The sequence below is a fragment of the Bufo bufo genome, chromosome 8 (genome assembly GCF_905171765.1).
Source record: "Bufo bufo chromosome 8, aBufBuf1.1, whole genome shotgun sequence".
NCBI classification, from domain to species: domain Eukaryota; kingdom Metazoa; phylum Chordata; class Amphibia; order Anura; family Bufonidae; genus Bufo; species Bufo bufo.
Window position 1 is genome coordinate 186279626 of NC_053396.1, and position 18088 is coordinate 186297713.

Below are 18088 nucleotides of genomic sequence, written 5' to 3' on the forward strand. Positions count from 1 at the left end.
TGCTATGGGACCCTCTCCTCTGTCTGGGTGCCGGGGCCTAAATATATGACAATGGACTGTTCCAGTTTTGGCTGACGTGAAGCCTGATTCTCTGCTATGACATGAAGACAGATTTTCTGCTGACATGAAGCCTGAATCTCCGTTATGGGACCTCTCTCCTCTGTCTGGGTGCCGGGGCCTAAATATATGACAATGGACTGTTCCAGTTTTGACTGACGTGAAGCCTGATTCTCTGCTATGACATGAAGACTGATTCTCTGCTGACATGAAGCCTGAATCTCTGTTATGGGACCGCTCTCCTCTGTCTGGGTGCCGGGGCCTAAATATATGACAATGGACTGTTCCAGTTTTGGCTGACGTGAAGCCTGATTCTCTGCTATGACATGAAGACTGATTCTCTGCTGACATGAAGCCTGATTCTCTGCTATGGGACCTCTCTCCAAATGATATAGGTTAATTTTTATTTATTTTATTTTTATTTTTATTCATTTCCCTATCCACATTTGTTTGCAGGGGATTTAACTACATTTTGCTGCCTTTTGCAGCCCTCTAGCCCTTTCCTTGGCTGTTTTACAGCCTTTTTAGTGCCGAAAAGTTCGGGTCCCCATTGACTTCAATGGGGTTCGGGATGAAGTTCGGGTCGGGTTCGGATCCCGAACCCGAACATTTCTGGGAAGTTCGGCCGAACTTCTCGAACCCGAACATCCAGGTGTTCGCTCAACTCTAGTGATGAGGCATCCTTGAAATTTTTCCTTGAGGATATTAATTAAAAACAATTACAATTTACGGTTTACTGCGAATACCAGTAGGACAGAGGTGGTATTTTTGGATATTACTATAAAAGTTTTCAGACCTTTCCTTCTAAATCCTGGTATGTCTGATTTGAACCCAATTGCTGCACCCAACTTTTCCAGAGTCTGATATTGTCCACCCCTCTCATCTTTCCTTCTAAATCCTGGTATGTCTGATTAGATCTTTAACCCCTTAAGGACTCAGGCCTATTTCACCTTAAGGACTTGGCCATTTTTTGCAAATCTGACCAGTGTCACTTTAAGTGCTGATAACTTTAAAACGCTTTGACTTTTTCAGGCCATTCTGAGATAGTTTTTTCGTCACATATTGTACTTCATGACACTGGGAAAAAAAAATCATTTTTATTTATAAAAAAATACAAAATTTACAAAATATTTGTAAAAAATTGCAAATTTCCAAGTTTATATTTATCTACTTCTATAATACATAGTAATACCTCCAAAAATATTTATTACTTTACATTCCCCATATGTCTACTTCATGTTTGGATCATTTTGGGAATGATATTTTATTTTTTGGGGATGTTACAAGGCGTAGAAGTTTAGAAGCAAATCTAGAAATTTTTCAGAAATTTTCAAAAACCCAATTTTTAGGGACCAGTTCAGAAGTCACTTTGCGAGGCTTACATAATAGAAACCACCCCAAAATGACCCCATTCTAGAAACTACACCCCTGAAGGTATTCAAAACTGATTTTACCAACTTTGTTAACCCTTTAGGTGTTCCACAAGAATTAATGGAAAATAGAGATACAATTTCAAAATTTTACTTTTTTGGCAGATTTTCCATTTTAATAATTATTTTCTGGTTACAAAGCAAGGGTTAACAGCCAAACCAAACTCAATACTTATAGCCCTGATTCTTTAGTTTACAGAAACACCCCATATGTGGTCGTAAACCGCTGTACAGGCACACGGCAGGGCGCAGAAGGAAAGGAATGCCATACGGTTTTTGGAAGGCAGGTTTTGCTGGACTGTTTTTTTTTTTACATCATGTCCCATTTGAAGCCCCCCTGATGCACAACTAGAGTAGAAACTCAAAAAAAGTGGCCCCATTTAAAAAAAAAAAACGGGATAGGGTGGCAGTATTGTTGGTACTAGTTTAGGGTACATATGATTTTTGGTTGCTCTATATTACACTTTTTGTGAGGCAAGATAACAAGAAATAGCTGTTTTGGCACCGTTTTTATTTTTTGTTATTTACAACATTCATCTGACAGGTTAGATCATGTGATATTTTTATAGACCAGGTTGTCACGGATGCGGCGATATCTAATATGTGTACTTTTTTTTTTTTATGTAAGTTTTACACAATGATTTCATTTTTGAAGCAAAAAAAAAATCATGTTTTAGTGTTTCCATAGTCTGAGAGCCATCATTTTTTCAGTTTTTGGGAGATTACCTTGGGTAGGGTATGATTTTTGCGGGATGAGATGACGGTTTTATTGGCACTATTTTGGGGTGCGTGTGACTTTTTGATTGCTTGCTATTACACTTTTTGTGGTGTAAGGTGAAAAAAAATGGTTTATTTAGCACAGTTTTTATTTGAAATTTTTATACAGTGTTCATCTTAGAGGTTAGTTCATGTGATATTTTTATAGAGCCGGTCGATACGGACGCGGCGATACCTAATATGTATACTTTTTTTTTATTTATGTACGGTAAGTTTTACACAATAATATAATTTTTGAAACAAAAAAAAATTGTTTTAGTGTCTCCATATTCTGAGCCATAGTTTTTTTATTTTTTGGGCGATTGTGTCAGGTAGGGGCTCATTTTTTGCAGGATGAGGTGACGGTTAGATTGGTACTATTTTGGTGGGCAAACGCCTTTTTGATTGCTTGCTGTTGTACTTTTTGTGATGTAAGGTGACAAAAAATGGTTTATTTAGCACCGTTTTTATTTTTTACGGTGTTCATCTGAGGGGTTAGGTCATGTGATATGTTTACGGCGATACCTAATATGTATACTTTTCTTTCCCCCCAAAATTTTTACCAATTTTCTTTTACTTTATTTGGGGAAAATGACATTTTTGTTTATTTTTACTTGAAACTTTAATTTTGGGGGGGGGGGAGAACTTTATTTTTTCAACTTTTTTTTTCACTTTATTTTTTGTCCCACTTTGAGCTTGAACTTTGGGGGGGTATATTCCTTTACAATGCATTCCAATACTGGAATATTGGAATGCATTGGCTGTATGAGTAATACTGTGTGTATTACTCATACAGCTTCCGGGGCCTGTGAGATCCAGGGGGCTGGATCTCACAGGCTCTTCACCGGAAGGCAGCGTGATGCCTTCCTTAGACATCGCGCTGCCTTCCATGCCATCGGGTCCCCCCCGCAGCCGCATGGGGACCCGATGGCACCGCCAACCACCGCCGCAACCGCAGGTAAAAGCCGCAAACCGCAGGTCTGAATTGACCTGCGGTTTGCGGCGATTGCCGATACGGGGGGGTCACATGAACCCCCCTGGCGTTGTGACAGGATTCCCGCTGAATGATTTCAGCGGGCATCCTGTCACAATTAACCCCCGCTGCGCCGCAATAGCGGTTTAAACCCTTAGGGACGTCATGCGTCATGCGTCCCTAAGGGGTTAATATCTCTTTCCCTGCTGGATTCATTGAGTATTAGTTTACATTGACTATTTCACCCCTGTATCTGGTCCTCCCTTGATTAGGCCAAATGTAGCCCCCTCCCTCTTGGTCAGTGATTGAACACTGAGTGGTATAAATCTAAGTTCCTAGGTCTTTTCAGACCTTGGTCTTTCCAAATGCAACATCTCTCAAGTGCAACTCTTAAGTGCACATACTGAATTATACCAGAATTGGACGAAAGGTAATTACAGGCATAGTTAATGCAAACAATGTTTCAATTTTTCATCTTACTCTTCCCACTTTTCCACAACCTCCTGAAATACCCCCACATCCATTCACCCAGCAAGGAACTATTCATCTCTCCCTCCATCTTACCTTTTCACCTGCACAACCCTGTTTGACAACATAAAACACTTCCTTCCCAAACACACATATACCTCATTCCCTCTCTTATTCTCACCTATTAACACTTTCTCTGCTTCTCCTTATTGCTGGTGATATCTCTTCAAATCCAGGCCCCCCTCAGCAAATCTCCACTATCACCTCCATGACCCACTACAAATCTCCTTCTACAAATTTCTACAGCCCCTTAAACCTAATAACCATTCCTCTGACCCCTGCTCCTTTGGTTCCTCTTGCAGGCGCATTATGGAATGCACGCTCTGTCTGTAACAAACTGTCCTACATTCATGAACTTTTTATCTATCAAAAACTTTCCTTTCTGGGTCTCACAGAAACATGGCTGACACCCTCTGACACCTCCTCCCCTGCTGCACTCTCATATAGTGGATTTCAATTCACTCACACCCCCTGCCCCGGCTGCAAACATGGTGGAGGAGTTGGTCTTCTCCTATCAGACACCTGCTCCTACAGCCCAACTTCACTGCCACCCTCCATTACGCTCACCTCATTTGAAGTACACTCTGTTTGCATCTACTCTCCCTCCAACCTTCAAGTTGCCATCATTTACCGCCCCCCAGGCCCAGCCACCATCTTTCTTGACCAGTTTAACACCTGGCTACTACACTTTCTTTCTACCGACATCCCTACTATCATCATTGGTAACTTTAACATCTCTATTGACACCTGCCACTCGGCCGCCTCTAAACTCCTATCACTCTCTTCCTCCTTTGGCCTATCACAGTGGTCTTCCGCTCCCACCCACAGAGATGGTCACACTCTGGATCTTATCTTTACCCGCCTCTGCTCCCTAGCTAACTTTTCTAATTCGCCTCTCCCCCTATCCGACCACAACCTACTCACCTTCTCTTCATTGGTCTCTTCTGCTGCTCCCACACACTATCACACCCCCACAGGAACCTTAAACATCTTGACTTTCGCTTGCTTTCTGACTCTCTTCTCCCACTCTCTACCATCTGTTCCCTCCAAGACCCAGATGCTGCCACCACCCTATATAATACCACAATAAGTACAGCTCTGGACACTGTTGCCCCCCTCACACACAACAAAACCCGAAAAATTAACAGACAACCCTGGCACACCAACCTGACCAAAAAACTCAGACAAGCTTCCAAGGCTGCTGAACGGCGATGAAAGAAATCCCATTCTAAAGATCATTTCACCGCATACAAGCAATCCCTCCTCATATTCAAATCCTCACTCGCTGATGCAAAACAGGCCTACTTCTCATCTCTCATATCTTCCCTGTCCCACAGCCCTAAACAACTTTTTAACACTTTTAACTCCCTTCTCCGACCCTCTCCTCTCATCTCAGCTGAAGACTTTGCCAAATACTTCAAACAAAAGATAGTCAACATCAGAGAAAGCTTCAGTACACAGTCCCCACGGACCCTCTACACAACAGCTCGGTCCTCTTCTCCCAAAACCCGCTTCTCCACCATTACAGAAGAAAAACTCTCCACTCTACTCTCCAGATCTCATCTGACCACCTGTGCACTTGACCTAATCCCATCCCACCTCATCCCTAACCTCACCACAGTGTTTATCCCAGCCCTAACTCATCTCTTCATCCTACCACTAACCTCTGGTGTCTTCCCCTCTGCTTTTAAACATGCTACCATTACACCCATCCTTAAAAAGCCTTCACTTGACCGATCTGCTTTGTCCAGTTATCGCCCCATATCACTTCTTCCGTATGCCTCAAAGCTACTTGAACATGTCCATTCAGAACTGTCCTCTCACCTCTCCTCCTGCTCCCTCTTTGACCGCCTACAATCTGGCTTCCGACCCCACCACTCAACTGAGACTGCCCTTTTTAAAGTCACCAATGACCTACTAACAGCCAAAAGTAAGAAAAAATACTCTGTCCTCCTTCTCCTTGACCTGTCCTCTGCCTTCGACACTGTCGACCACTCCCTTCTGTTGCAAACTCTCTCATCTCTTGGCATCACTGACCTGGCCCTCTCCTGGATCACATCCTACCTCACAGAACGGACATTTTGTGTCTCTCACTCCCACACCACCTGCTCATCTAATTCCCTTTCTGTTGGTGTCCCGCAAGGCTCTGTCCTAGAACCCCTGCTCTTCTCCATCTACACTTTTGGCATAGGACAGCTCATAGAGTCCCATGGCTTTCAGTATCACTCCTATGCTGACGACAGACAAATCTACCTCTCTGGTCCAGACATCACCACCTTACTATCAAGAATCCCACAATGTCTATCTTCTATATCATCCTTCTTCACCTTTCGCTTTCTAAAACTTAACATGGATAAAACAGAATTCATCATCATCTTTCCCCCATCTTGCTCAACTTCCCCAACAGACCTATCTATCACGATCAGGGCCGGCGCCACCAGTAAGGCGACTTAGGCAGTCGCCTAGGGCGCTATGCAGCAGGGGGCGCCCGGCGCCCGTTGCGGTAAAAAAATAAATAAATAAATAATTGCTTATAAAAGTTGGGGGCGGCCGGCGGCGCCGCCTGAGCGGCTGAGGCTGAGCGCTTGCCGCTCTAAAGAATCCTGCTCTGTGTTGTTGTTAATGTAGCGTGGCCGAGCTCTGTTCGGTCCGCGGTACAGGAGCTTTTGTTTCCTGTACCCGGCCGGACTGACAGGAAGTGCTCACTTAGTGTGCACTTCCTGTCAGTCCGGTCGGGTACAGGAAACAAATGCTCCTGTACCGCGGATCGAACAGAGCTCGGCCACGCTACACTAGAGGTGGGGGTAGAATGAGTGACAAGGGGGGGGGGAGAATAATGAGTGACAAGGGGGGGGGAGAATAATGAGTGACAAGGGGGGGGGAATAATGAGTGACAAGGGGGGGGGAGAATAATGAGTGACAAGGGGGGGGAGAATAATGAGTGACAAGGGGGGGGGAATAATGAGTGACAAGGGGGGGGTGGGAGAATAATGAGTGACAAGGGGGGGGAGAATAATGAGTGACAAGGGGGGGGAGAATAATGAGTGACAAGGGGGGGAGAAATAATGAGTGACAAGGGGGGGGAGAATAATGAGTGACAAGGGGGGGAAATAATGAGTGACAAGGGGTGGAGAATAATGAGTGACAAGGGGGGGGGGAGAATAATGAGTGACAAGGGGGGGGGGAGAATAATGAGTGACAAGGGGGGGGGGAGAATAATGAGTGACAAGGGGGGGGGAAATAATGAGTGACAAGGGGGGGAGAATAATGAGTGACAGGGGGGGGGGAAATAATGAGTGACAAGGGGGGGGGAAATAATGAGTGACAAGGGGGGGGAGAATAATGAATGACAAGGGGGTGGAAATAATGAGTGACAAGGGGGGGGAATAATGAGTGACAAGGGGGGGGGGGGGGGGGGAGAGAGTGACAAGGGAGTTCCCAGAGCCAGACTGCAGCCAGAGACCAGATCATCTTATTGTCCTGGTGGTAAGTAGACAATGCAATATGTTTATTATTATTATTATTATTATTATTAATACTACATTGGAAACTAATTTACCTCACATCCGTGTGTGTTTTGCGGATCCACAAAACACGGACAGCGGCAATGTGCGTTCCGCACTTTGCGGACCGCACATTGCCGGCACTATTGCGGACAAGAATAGGACATTTTCTATTTTTTTCAGGATCGGAATTGCGGATCCGGGTCCGCAGTTCCAGATCGGGGCCGCACGTTGTATGGGCCCGCAATTCCTTTCCGCAAAAAGAGACAGCTACAAGAAGCTGGATTAACCCTAAGGGAAACATAGCAGTTCTTTTAATTAAAAAACTGAGAAAGGGGTGGAACATGATATGGGCAGATCATCTGATAAGGGGGGGAGTCAATTTTTATCTTGCCTAGGGCGGCAAAAATCCTTGCACCGGCCCTGATCACGATCAATGGCTGCACACTCCCCGGTCAACCAAATCCGCTGCCTTGGAGTGACCTTGGATTCTGCCCTTTCCTTCCGACCGCACATCCAAGCCCTTTCCACCACCTGTCGCCTCCAACTCAAAAACATCTCCTGCATTTGTGCTTTCCTTAAATTTGAATCTGTGAAAATGCTTGTATATGCCCTCATCATCTCCCGCCTAGACTACTGCAACACTCTCCTCTGTGGCCTTCCATCTAGCACTCTCGCACCCCTCCAATCTATCCTCAACTCTGCTGCCCGACTAATTCATCTCTCACCCTATTACTCCTCTGCCTCTCCTCTTTGCCAATCCCTTCACTGACTCCCCATTGCCCAGCAAATTTACTTCAAAGTACTTACAAATACATACAAGGCCATTCATAACCTGTCCCCTCCCTACATCTCTGAGCTACTTTCCCGATACATCCCCACACGCAATCTCCGATCCTCACAAGACCTCCTTCTCTCCTCTCCTCTTATCACCTCTTCCCACAATTGCCTCCAAGATTTCTCCCGTGCATCCCCCATACTCTGGAACTCGCTACCCCAACATATCAGACTGTCACCTACAGTGGAATCCTTCAAAAGAAACCTGAAAACCCACCTCTTCAGACAAGCCTACAACTAGTGACCCAGCTGACTCTATACCACCATGACCAACTTCACCCGCACTTACTGTGTCCTTCTCCTATACCATGTAGATTGTAAGCCCTCACAGGCAGGGTCCTCTGTCCTTCTGTACCAGTCTGCAACTCGTTTTGTTTATGATTAGTGCAATTGTCTGTATTATGTATATATAATAATAATAATAAAAGTTGATTCAGGCAGACTGAACTGTTGCACGTATTATAAACCAACAGCGAAAAATAGTTTTATTTTACACTCTAGTTGCCACCTTCCTAGGTGGCTACTTAATGTGCCAACAGGACAGTTGAGACGCCTGCACTCAGAATACAGCTTTTGAACTGGAGGCACTCAAGATGACAGAACAATTTATAATTAAGGATTATCCAGTCAAACACATAGAGACATCTCTTGAAAAAGTTAGAAAACTGGATAGGAGTACCTTTTCTTGAACCTATTGATAAAATAGAGAAATAGATTCCGAATCTATACAGATTATTTTACAATTTAACGCCAATTATAAAAAAAAATTAAAGGATAATACACAGACACTGGCACTTTATTTTGAAGGATAGAGTAATAGGCCCCGAAATGAGTACAACCCAGAGGATAGTCTACTCAAAAGCAGCGAATCTAAGTTTGAAAGTTTCACCAACAATTAAACCTCCCAAAAAATCGCGAAAGAACCCTATAGGCAGCTAGTTGCAGTTAAGTGGCTTTTTCAGATGCAACAGCTGTAGTAACTGTAGAGTGACTAACTTCTCTAGGAAAACAATGAAGATTTTATCAACGACTAGCTCATTTTCATTTGAGATAAACGAGTATTAAACCTGTAATAGTAAGAGCGTCATCTATGTACTGAAATGTCTTTGTGACAAGCAATATGTGGGCCGCACTAAAAAGAACTCTAAGGAAGAGAGTCTCTGAACACCACTAACACCTTAAGACCCACCACAACTAGGATCCTTCAGGTCTCTCTTACGCAGTCATATAAAGTGTAAATCCAGATTGGAGAGGAGGAAATTTTATTAGAAAAATGTCTCGTATAGAGTCACGTTTTATATTTGATTTTAACTCACTGGTACCTGGTGGTTTAAATGCAGAATTGGAGATATTTAGTTTTCTATAGGTGGGCGCCTCGACCTGACGGGTGAGCAGAGGTACTTTGTTTCTACGTACTCTGGCTCTCCCCTTAGGTTAAGGCCCCCACGTACATCTCCAATCAATAAAACACAAGGTTATGAAAAGAACATCTATGAATACATCTACTGTCACGATCCCTAATAGGTCACGTCACTGGGGTGAATTATACTAGTAAGCTCATCAAGTTACCACAGAAATTCCCACCCACCTATTCTAGATGACTGAATTATGCTAACTTACTCCCCTAGATTCTTTTTTTTTTTTTTTTTTTTAGAGGCAATGTCACATTTATCGATGTGATTGGTGAACTAGGTCAAGAAAATAGGTGACTGAAGGATTTAGTTAGTGGCAACGGTGCTGGAGATCCAGGAGTTGAAGTTGCAGACCTTGGTGTAGACCCCAGGAAAATTCCTGAGGGCGCAGCCATATCCCCAGGAGACAACACCATGGAGTTGTCCATTGCAGACCACAGGTCCACCTGTGTCACCCTGGCAGGAATCCTTGCCACCTTCCAGGTATCCAATACAGATCATGTTGCTGGTGATCTCTCCTGGGTAGGCGCTGCTACACTGGGAGGCAGTCAGGATGGGGGCGTTCAGGCACTGCAGGAGGTCAGGGTAGTTGGTTCCACTCCTGAGGGTGTTTCCCCATCCAGAGATCAGACAGGTGGTGCCAGAAGTGGCACAACCAGTGAGCAAAGGCACAGTCTTGACGTAAGAGTTGAGGGTGGCAGGAGAGGCCAACTTGATCAACATGATGTCGTAGTCCAGGGTTCTGGAGTTGTAGCTTCCATGTCTGATAACCTTGGCAGAGTTAATGAACTGTTCGGTGCCTTCTTTGACTTCTTTTTTTTTTTTTAAGATTTTTTTATTTCCATCATAATAAACCACAAAATACATCATACTAGAAAAAACAGCCAGTACAAAAAAAAACTATACAAAAATAGATCTCTATCCTATAAACGGATAGTAGACTCCAGCAGAGATTATGAAAAAGGCAGCAAATTCATGCTTAATACATGTAATAAAGATATACCCACCCATCTCCCCCCCCCCCCTTGGCTGTCGTCACTACCAGCTCAAACACAAAGCAGAAACACCCAACGTAGTTATATCAAACGTTATGTCTGAACAGTCTTGCGTGCCGCTCTCCATTTCCTTTCCATATCCTCATATACTTTAATTTGTTGAAGATACAGGATCGATTCATTTATCGCGGGTGGAGAGACAGAACCTCAATGTCTGACTAAAATAACTTTTCCCACCATCAAACCCCTCATCCAGATCTGTCTAACCTTGGCCGGGACTTCCATATCTGATGCATAGTCTCCCAGCAGTACTGTGACCATCCCAGGACTGTACCTCGAAGAGGACTCCTTTTGTAGGGTTTCAAAAACTTGTTCCCAATACCTTTTTATTTTGCTACATTCCCAGAGTAAATGCCTAAAATCCGCATTCACATACCCACATTTCGGGCAGCGGCAGTCCCGGCCTTTATTCCTGGAAAATTTTGATTGGATTTTTGGTGTATAGTACAGCCGATGAAGGATCTTAAAGAGAACCTGTCACCATGATTTTGCGCATAGAGCTGGGGACATGGGCTGCTAGATGGCCACTAGCACATCTGCAGTACCCAGGTCCCATAGCTCTCCGCGCTTTTATTGTGTTAAAAAACAGTTTTGAGTGATATGCAAATTAGCTGATATGAGTCCTGTAGCCGGAGATGAGTCAAGCGTCAAGGAGCCCAGCACCGCCCCGCGTCCTCCGATTCTCCTCCTTGCCGGCTGACGTCACAGAGCTGGAGCGCCGAAATCTCGCGATGCGCGAGCTAGCGCATGCGTAGTTCGTTCCCTGTGCTGATGCCAGCACAGGGAATGAACATGATGCCGACACTGCGCATGCGCTAGCTCGCGCATCGTGAGATTTCGGCGCTCCAGCTCTGTGACGTCAGCCGGCAAGGAGGAGATTCGGAGGACGCGGGGCGGTGCTGGGCTCCTTGACGCTTGACTCATCTCCGGCTACAGGACTCATATCAGCTAATTTGCATATCACTCAAAACTGTTTTTTAACACAATAAAAGCGCGGAGAGCTGTGGGACCTGGGTACTGCAGATGTGCTAGTGGCCATCTAGCAGCCCATGTCCCCAGCTCTATGCACAAAATCATGGTGACAGGTTCTCTTTAAATTGAATTAGTCTATGGGCATTAGAGAATGTAACCTTTCTTACATTCCTGTAGATACTAGGCCATTTCAGTGGTAAGCAATAGGGCTCTTGCTCCCATTTACATGAGCTTTTATAAAAAGTTACAGTTGCCAATATTGTTCGCAATTTACTATATACTATATTTACTATATATAACAATAGTCAAAAAATACATTCTCCCGTGGACAAATACAACCTTTATTCCTAGTAGCCTCATAGGCGTGTTTTAAACGTGAATACATAAACACATCTAATAGTGTATTTTCCGTGAAATTATAATCAGAGAGGGATTTAAAGTGTCCCCGTACGAACAGGTGACACATATTAACCACTCCCCTACGTGACCAATAAACATAATCAGTGATTTAAAAAAATTCCGTCAAATTCCTATTCACCCACACGGGTGTAAAAGCAAAAGAGTGAGATACCTTGAAAATCTTAAGCTTATTCCAAACCATTTGTAGGGACCAAGGAATCCATGAGGACTTCCTCAACCCCAAATAACCAAATTCCAAACATGAGAAAATATTCTCTATTGGTTACCCCAGAACCTGCGACAGATATTGTGCTAATAAAGGCGATAAGATAATCTCTTCTTGCTTCAGCCAGTCCTATGGGTCAATGTCCCGTATCGATTTGGCTTTTGCAAGTCGAGATTTGTGTCATCAAATTGTGAAAATGAAGTACGAACCCCATGGAATTTCAGATCATTCTCCTGTCCTGATCTCGCTCAGAGAGGCGGATCCTCCAGCCTCAGGCAGAGTTTTTAAATTGAATTCGCACTGGCTGGATGTGATAGGAGAGCAGGGTCAGGTAGACTATGAAATACAAGAATTTTGGGGATTCAATGTAGGCTTGACTCATATTCATTATGTGTGGGATGCATTGAAGGCCCATATAAGAGGTATATATTTCTCTAAAATTAACCGGTATAGATTTGAACTTCGTCAAAGGGAACAACAGTTGACAGAGACAATTAGGAGATTACAGGGTGTACTGATTGCTAACCATAATGAGCAAAACATAACCCAGTTAAAAGAGGCCAATGCACAGTTTAAGATACATCTGTATAGTAAAGCTCAACATAAACTTCTTTTCCAGGGCCAAAATCGCTTCTGCGAATCGGGTAAAACAGGAAAGTTTTTGGCACAGTTGGTTGCTAACCAGAGAGTGGCTACTACTATAAGTGAGATTAGGAACGCAAAAGGTAATAGGGTGAGATCCTCAGCGCTGATTAGGGAGGAATTTGTGAAATATTACTCTGGGCTTTAGCAGTCGGATATTACGCTTGGACGGGACGATATGGAGCAATATCTACAACAATTAGGGCTTCCCCAGTTAGAACTACAGGACAGGGAAATGCTGGAGCGCCCTATTGACTTGGAGGAGCTGCGATTGACTCTTCCACTACTGAAATATAACTCATCCCCGGGCCCTGATGGTTTGCCGTTTGAGCTCTATAGGTACCACGCTAAATCGCTTCTCCCAATTCTTTTGCAGGTCCTGAATGAATCCTGTGTATCAGGCGCTTTGCCTCCATCATTCAGAGAGGCAGTGATTACCTTGGTGTTGAAAAAGGATAAAGATGGATACGATATGGGTTCATATAGACCCATATCGCTCTTAAATACAGATTATAAGATCTTTGCCAAAATATTCATGTGAGAAGATCAACTGATATTACATTGCAATATATTGCCACATTTATTTGGATCCATTTAATGCAAAGTTTATTTTAGGACGTATATGTCCATATTTGTTATATATGTCAGTTTTATATCGCTTTTATTGTGTATGCCTTAAATATTATTAATTTATTACCTTGTATATGCAGTATTCCAGTATTTGAGTGCTCAGCCCAATCTTTAACTTTCTTTAAATATAAATGTGTTGGTTGGGTGGATCTACGGGGCTTTGTAGCACCACTCCTTTGTTGAAGGTACAGTGAGCCACTATTACCTTTGTCTTTTCTGCATACTTTTTAATACTTGGTTGCAAATCCTTTGCAGTCAATTACAGCCTGAAGTCTGGAACACACAGACATCACCAGACGCTGGGTTTCATCCCTGGTGATGCTCTGCCAGGCCTCTACTGCAACTGTCTTCAGTTCCTGCTTGTTCTTGGGGCATTTTTCCTTCAGTTTTGTCTTCAGCAAGTGAAATGCATGCTCAATCGGATTCAGGTGAGGTGATTGACTTGGCCATTGCATAACATTCCACTTCTTTCCCTTAAAAAAAAAACTCTTTGGTTGCTTTTGCAGTATGCTTTGGGTCATTGTCCATCTGCACTGTGAAGCACCGTCCAATGAGTTCTGAAGAATTTGGCTGAATATGAGCAGGTAATATTGCCCGAAACACTTTAGAATTCATCCTGCTGCTTTTGTCAGATCACATCAATAAATATAAGAGAACCAGTTCCATTGGCAGCCATACATGCCCACGCCATGACACTGTCACCACCATGCTTCACTGATGAGGTGGTATGCTTAGGATCATGAGCAGTTCCTTTCCTTCTCCATACTCTTCTCTTCCCATCACTTTGGTACAAGTTGATCTTGGTCTCATCTGTCCATATGATGTTGTTCTAGAACTGTGAAGGCTTTTTTAGATGTTGTTTGGCAAACTTTAATCTGGCCTCCCTGTTTTTGAGGCTCACCAATGGTTTACATCTTGTGGTAAACCCTCTGTATTCACTCTGGTGAAGTCTTCTCTTGATTGTTGACACCTACCTCCTGGAGAGTGTTATTGATCTGGCCAACTGTTGTGAAGGGTGTTTTCTTCACCAGGGAAAGAATTCTTCGATCATCCACCACAGTTGTTTTCCGTGGTCTTCCGGGTCTTTTGGTGTTGCAGAGCTCACCTGTGTGTTTCTTCTTTTTAAGAATGTTCCAAACTGTTGTTTTGGCCACGCCTAATGTTTTTGCTATCTCTCTGATGGGTTTGTTGTGGTTTTTTTCAGCCTAATGATGGCTTGCTTCACTGATAGTGACAGCTCTTTGGATCTCATCTTGAGAGTTGACAGCAACAGATTCCAAATGCAAATAGCAGACTGGAAATGAACTCTGGACCTTTTATCTGCTCGTTGTAATTGGGATAATGAGGGAATAACACACACCTGGCCATGGAACAGCTGAGAAGCCAATTGTCCCATTACTTTTGGTCCCTTAAAAAGTGGGAGGCACATATGCAAACTGTTGTAATTCCTACACCGTTCACCTGATTTGGATGTAAATACCCTCAAATTAAAGCTGACAGTCTGCAGTTAAATCACATCTTGTTCGTTTCATTTCAAATCCATTGTGGTGGTGTATAGAGCCAAAAACGTTAGAATTGTGTCGATGTCCCAATATTTATGGACCTGACTGTATGTAATATGTCCCACTAAAGGTCATTAAAAGAACTCTAGAGGGTGCAGACATTTTTTTAATTTGCATTTACATTCTTTTTTTCCTCATTGTTTTTTTTATATATTTTTGATACACTATGTGTCCCCTCCCCCAAGAAGCAATTGAAATGTCCTCCGGGGGATACTGACATTCTTTTTTTCTTATTTTGCACTTTTTCATTTTTATTTATGTATTTCTTTTATTTGTATCTTCATATAAAATTTTTAGCCTTTTATTTTTAACTATGTATTTTTGCCACACAATGTATCCCCCAAAAAGGTCATTAAAAGACCTCTGGGAGAGACACCTTATTTAGTATTTTGCACTATCTCCCCGGTATCTGAGGCATACATACAGTGGAGCCCCAGTTACAGGGGAGAGCAGCCTTCTGTGGGATCTTTGTACCAGGTAGAGCTGATGAGGGTCTGCTAAGACCCGGCAGCTCTACCCCCAAGACCCCCGCTTCTCCTATTCACCTATGTGAGGGAAGGCAGAAGCAGAAGCACAGATGGTCTATTCTATCGCACGATCAGTTTTGCTTCTGTCCAGCAGCAGCAGCAGCAGGAGAAGGACCCGAAAACAGTGGCTCAGCGACCCCCGGCGGCCCCCGCTGTAATGTAGTCAGGACAGGAAGAAAGGAGTGTGCAGAGGACTCGTTCTCACCCGGACCCGGCTCTGCGTCTTCTTCCCTCTGGTGTGAACAGGACGTGGTGTCAGGCTTGTTTGGTGCGGCTCCGGCCGTCGTCTGCCCCCTCCCCACATGAGCAGGAAGCAGCACCGTGTACAGTACAGGGGGTGTCCCCAGCTCTCTAGGAAATGGATACAACCTACAGGCAGCAGTGCGACCAGCACCTACCATGGGGAAGGGCAAACCAAGGTTGTGAAAGCCCTGAAAAAAACATTAAGAGAAAAAAAGCCTGAAAAAAGAAGTTCCTGCGGCTGATAGTGCCTTCTGATTGCAGTTGTTTTATTTCTATGTTTTTGTTTGTGCTTTTTACAGCTTTTTCCCCCAATATTTATTTATTTATATATTTATTATATTCACTTACATATTGATCAGCGCTTTACAGACATTATCATTGACTATAGAAGCAAATCATTAGAGCCTCTACACTGCACTACACCTATAGAGGGACATTTATCAACTTCCGTATGCCAGAAAACTGGCATCATGAAGGTGCAAAATTTGCCGCAAGCCATGCAGGTGCAAGAATGTGCAACTTTTTTGGGGTTGTTGCACCACTGGCCTGATGAGGACAGTGATTGGTTGTAACCGTCACGTCCTGTATGTATGTGCAGGTTAACGCTGTAAACAAGCAGGGACAGGAGGTCCGGACCAGCGACACACAGACAAAGGTAAATATAACATATTTTTTTTAGTTTACAGCATTTAGGTGGCATGTCTGAAATATTCAAATTTTTGGGAAAACTTCTTTAACATTTCAAACATGCATGGTGAAAGACACCGTGTGCTGTCCGCATCAGTATGTCCGTTCCGTAGCACCGCAAAAAAAATAGAACATGTCCTATTCTTGTCTGTTTTAGGCATTGTTACAATGGATCCGCAAAAAAATAAGGATGGCATACGGATGTCATCCGTTTTTTTGCGGACCGCAAAACCCATAGGGTCGTGTGGATGTAGCCTAATACTGAAAAACAATAAAAGCTTTGAAAAAAAATGTTTTCTTTTCATAGCCATATTCTGACCCCTTTCACTTTTTTGCAGTTATGTGTTTGAAGCTGAGGGCTTTTTTTTTTTTTTTTGCGGGGCAATCTGTGCTTCAATTATACAATTTTGGGGTGTGTATGACTTTTTGATCACTTTCTAGTTAATTTTTTGTGGTAGGTGAAGCAACAAAAAAATGGCAAATCGGCCATTTTGATTTTTTTTTTTTCATTTGCCGTATGGGAAAAATATTTTTATATTTTAATATTATGGATGTTTTTGCACATGTCAATGCCCATGATGTTCATTTTTTAAATTGTTTACATAAATATAATGATATTTTGGGGAAAGGGGGTGATTTGAATTTTTATTATTTTTAAAAACCTTTTTTTACACTTTTTTTTTATAGTTCCTATAGGGAACTATAAAAAGCAAACATAAGATTTCTTGTCTCACAGACTCCAGAGTCAATAAGAAATATACTATGTACCTATAGAGCACTGCTGCAGGAAGGAGCTCCATAGAAACTAAGGCCTCTTGCACACAAATGTTGTGCATCCGTTCCATGCATTGGGGACCCCAATGCACGGGCAACGTCCGTGCGGCAGCCAGGACAGATCGAGACCCATTCAACTTGAATGGGTCCGTGATACGTCCACACTGCAAAAAAACAAGTTCTATTTTTTTGCGGTGCGGAGGCATGGACAGAAACACCACGGAAGCACTCCGTAGTGCTTCCGTGGTGTTCCAATACGTGCTTCTGTTTCCGCATCTCCATGATTGCGGACCCATTTAAGTGAATGGGTCCGCATCAGTGATGCGGAGTGCACACGGGCCAGTGCCAGTGTATTGCAGACCGCAATATAGCCACGGGCACACAACGGCTGTGTGCAAGAGGCCTAATATGCAGCAGACACTCCGTCTCCGCCGATCATAGTAGCAACAATGGTGGTTGTAGTTGTTATCCATTCTGAGGCTCTCGTGGGCTGTGCCATGATGGGAAGGGTGTGCCTTTTTCCCCCCTCGGGCATGGGTGGATTGGGAACATAAAGTGGCTGCTGAAAAAAAATAAGTGGGCCCATGTGGTAGGGGGGACCAAATTGACAGAATATTCTGCCTCAGCAAAAGCAAATACTGCAGTGCAGCCCAAAATATTACCGCCCGCACCACAATATTCAACTCTATAACCATCCTCAGGTCAGTGATACAGTTGAGTTCAGGAGGGCATCTGTGGCCGTTGGCCAGGTACATAAATCCCTAATTGATGCTTAGAGCATCAAATCATTATGTACCTGGCAGGTGGCCGTCTGGAGGACTCAGTCGGGCCCCTGGGCATCGATTCACTGGGAAATTTCCCTGTGGGGTCTATGT

The 18088-nt window shown here is 43.6% G+C and overlaps 4 protein-coding genes across 4 annotated transcripts in view; all 4 read right to left on the bottom strand.

Annotated features, from left to right (window-relative positions):
• LOC121009425 (cytochrome P450 2A5-like) overlaps positions 1–15799 on the bottom strand; it is a 99750-nt gene extending 83951 nt beyond the window's left edge. The window contains exon 1 of the mRNA XM_040442536.1: positions 15715–15799. The gene's annotated coding sequence lies outside the window, so the exon portion shown is untranslated. The remainder of the gene's footprint in view (positions 1–15714) is intronic.
• LOC121009424 (cytochrome P450 2G1-like) overlaps positions 1–15808 on the bottom strand; it is a 172138-nt gene extending 156330 nt beyond the window's left edge. The window contains exon 1 of the mRNA XM_040442535.1: positions 15715–15808. The gene's annotated coding sequence lies outside the window, so the exon portion shown is untranslated. The remainder of the gene's footprint in view (positions 1–15714) is intronic.
• The window catches only part of LOC121009435 (cytochrome P450 2G1-like), a 71366-nt gene extending 55537 nt beyond the window's left edge, over positions 1–15829 (bottom strand). Inside the window, exon 1 of the mRNA XM_040442547.1 lies at positions 15715–15829. The gene's annotated coding sequence lies outside the window, so the exon portion shown is untranslated. The remainder of the gene's footprint in view (positions 1–15714) is intronic.
• On the bottom strand, positions 9744–10234 carry LOC121009434 (trypsin-like). Its single transcript, XM_040442546.1, has one exon. The coding sequence runs from the start codon at positions 10217–10219 to the stop codon at positions 9803–9805; it is 417 nt and encodes a 138-aa protein (XP_040298480.1). The 5' UTR covers positions 10220–10234; the 3' UTR covers positions 9744–9802.
• Positions 15830–18088: the final 2259 nt, after the last annotated feature.

Bases quoted from the DNA above. Each gene is read 5' to 3' on its own strand.
- LOC121009434 (XM_040442546.1), bottom strand. From the start codon at position 10,219: ATGTTGATCAAGTTGGCCTCTCCTGCCACCCTCAACTCTTACGTCAAG.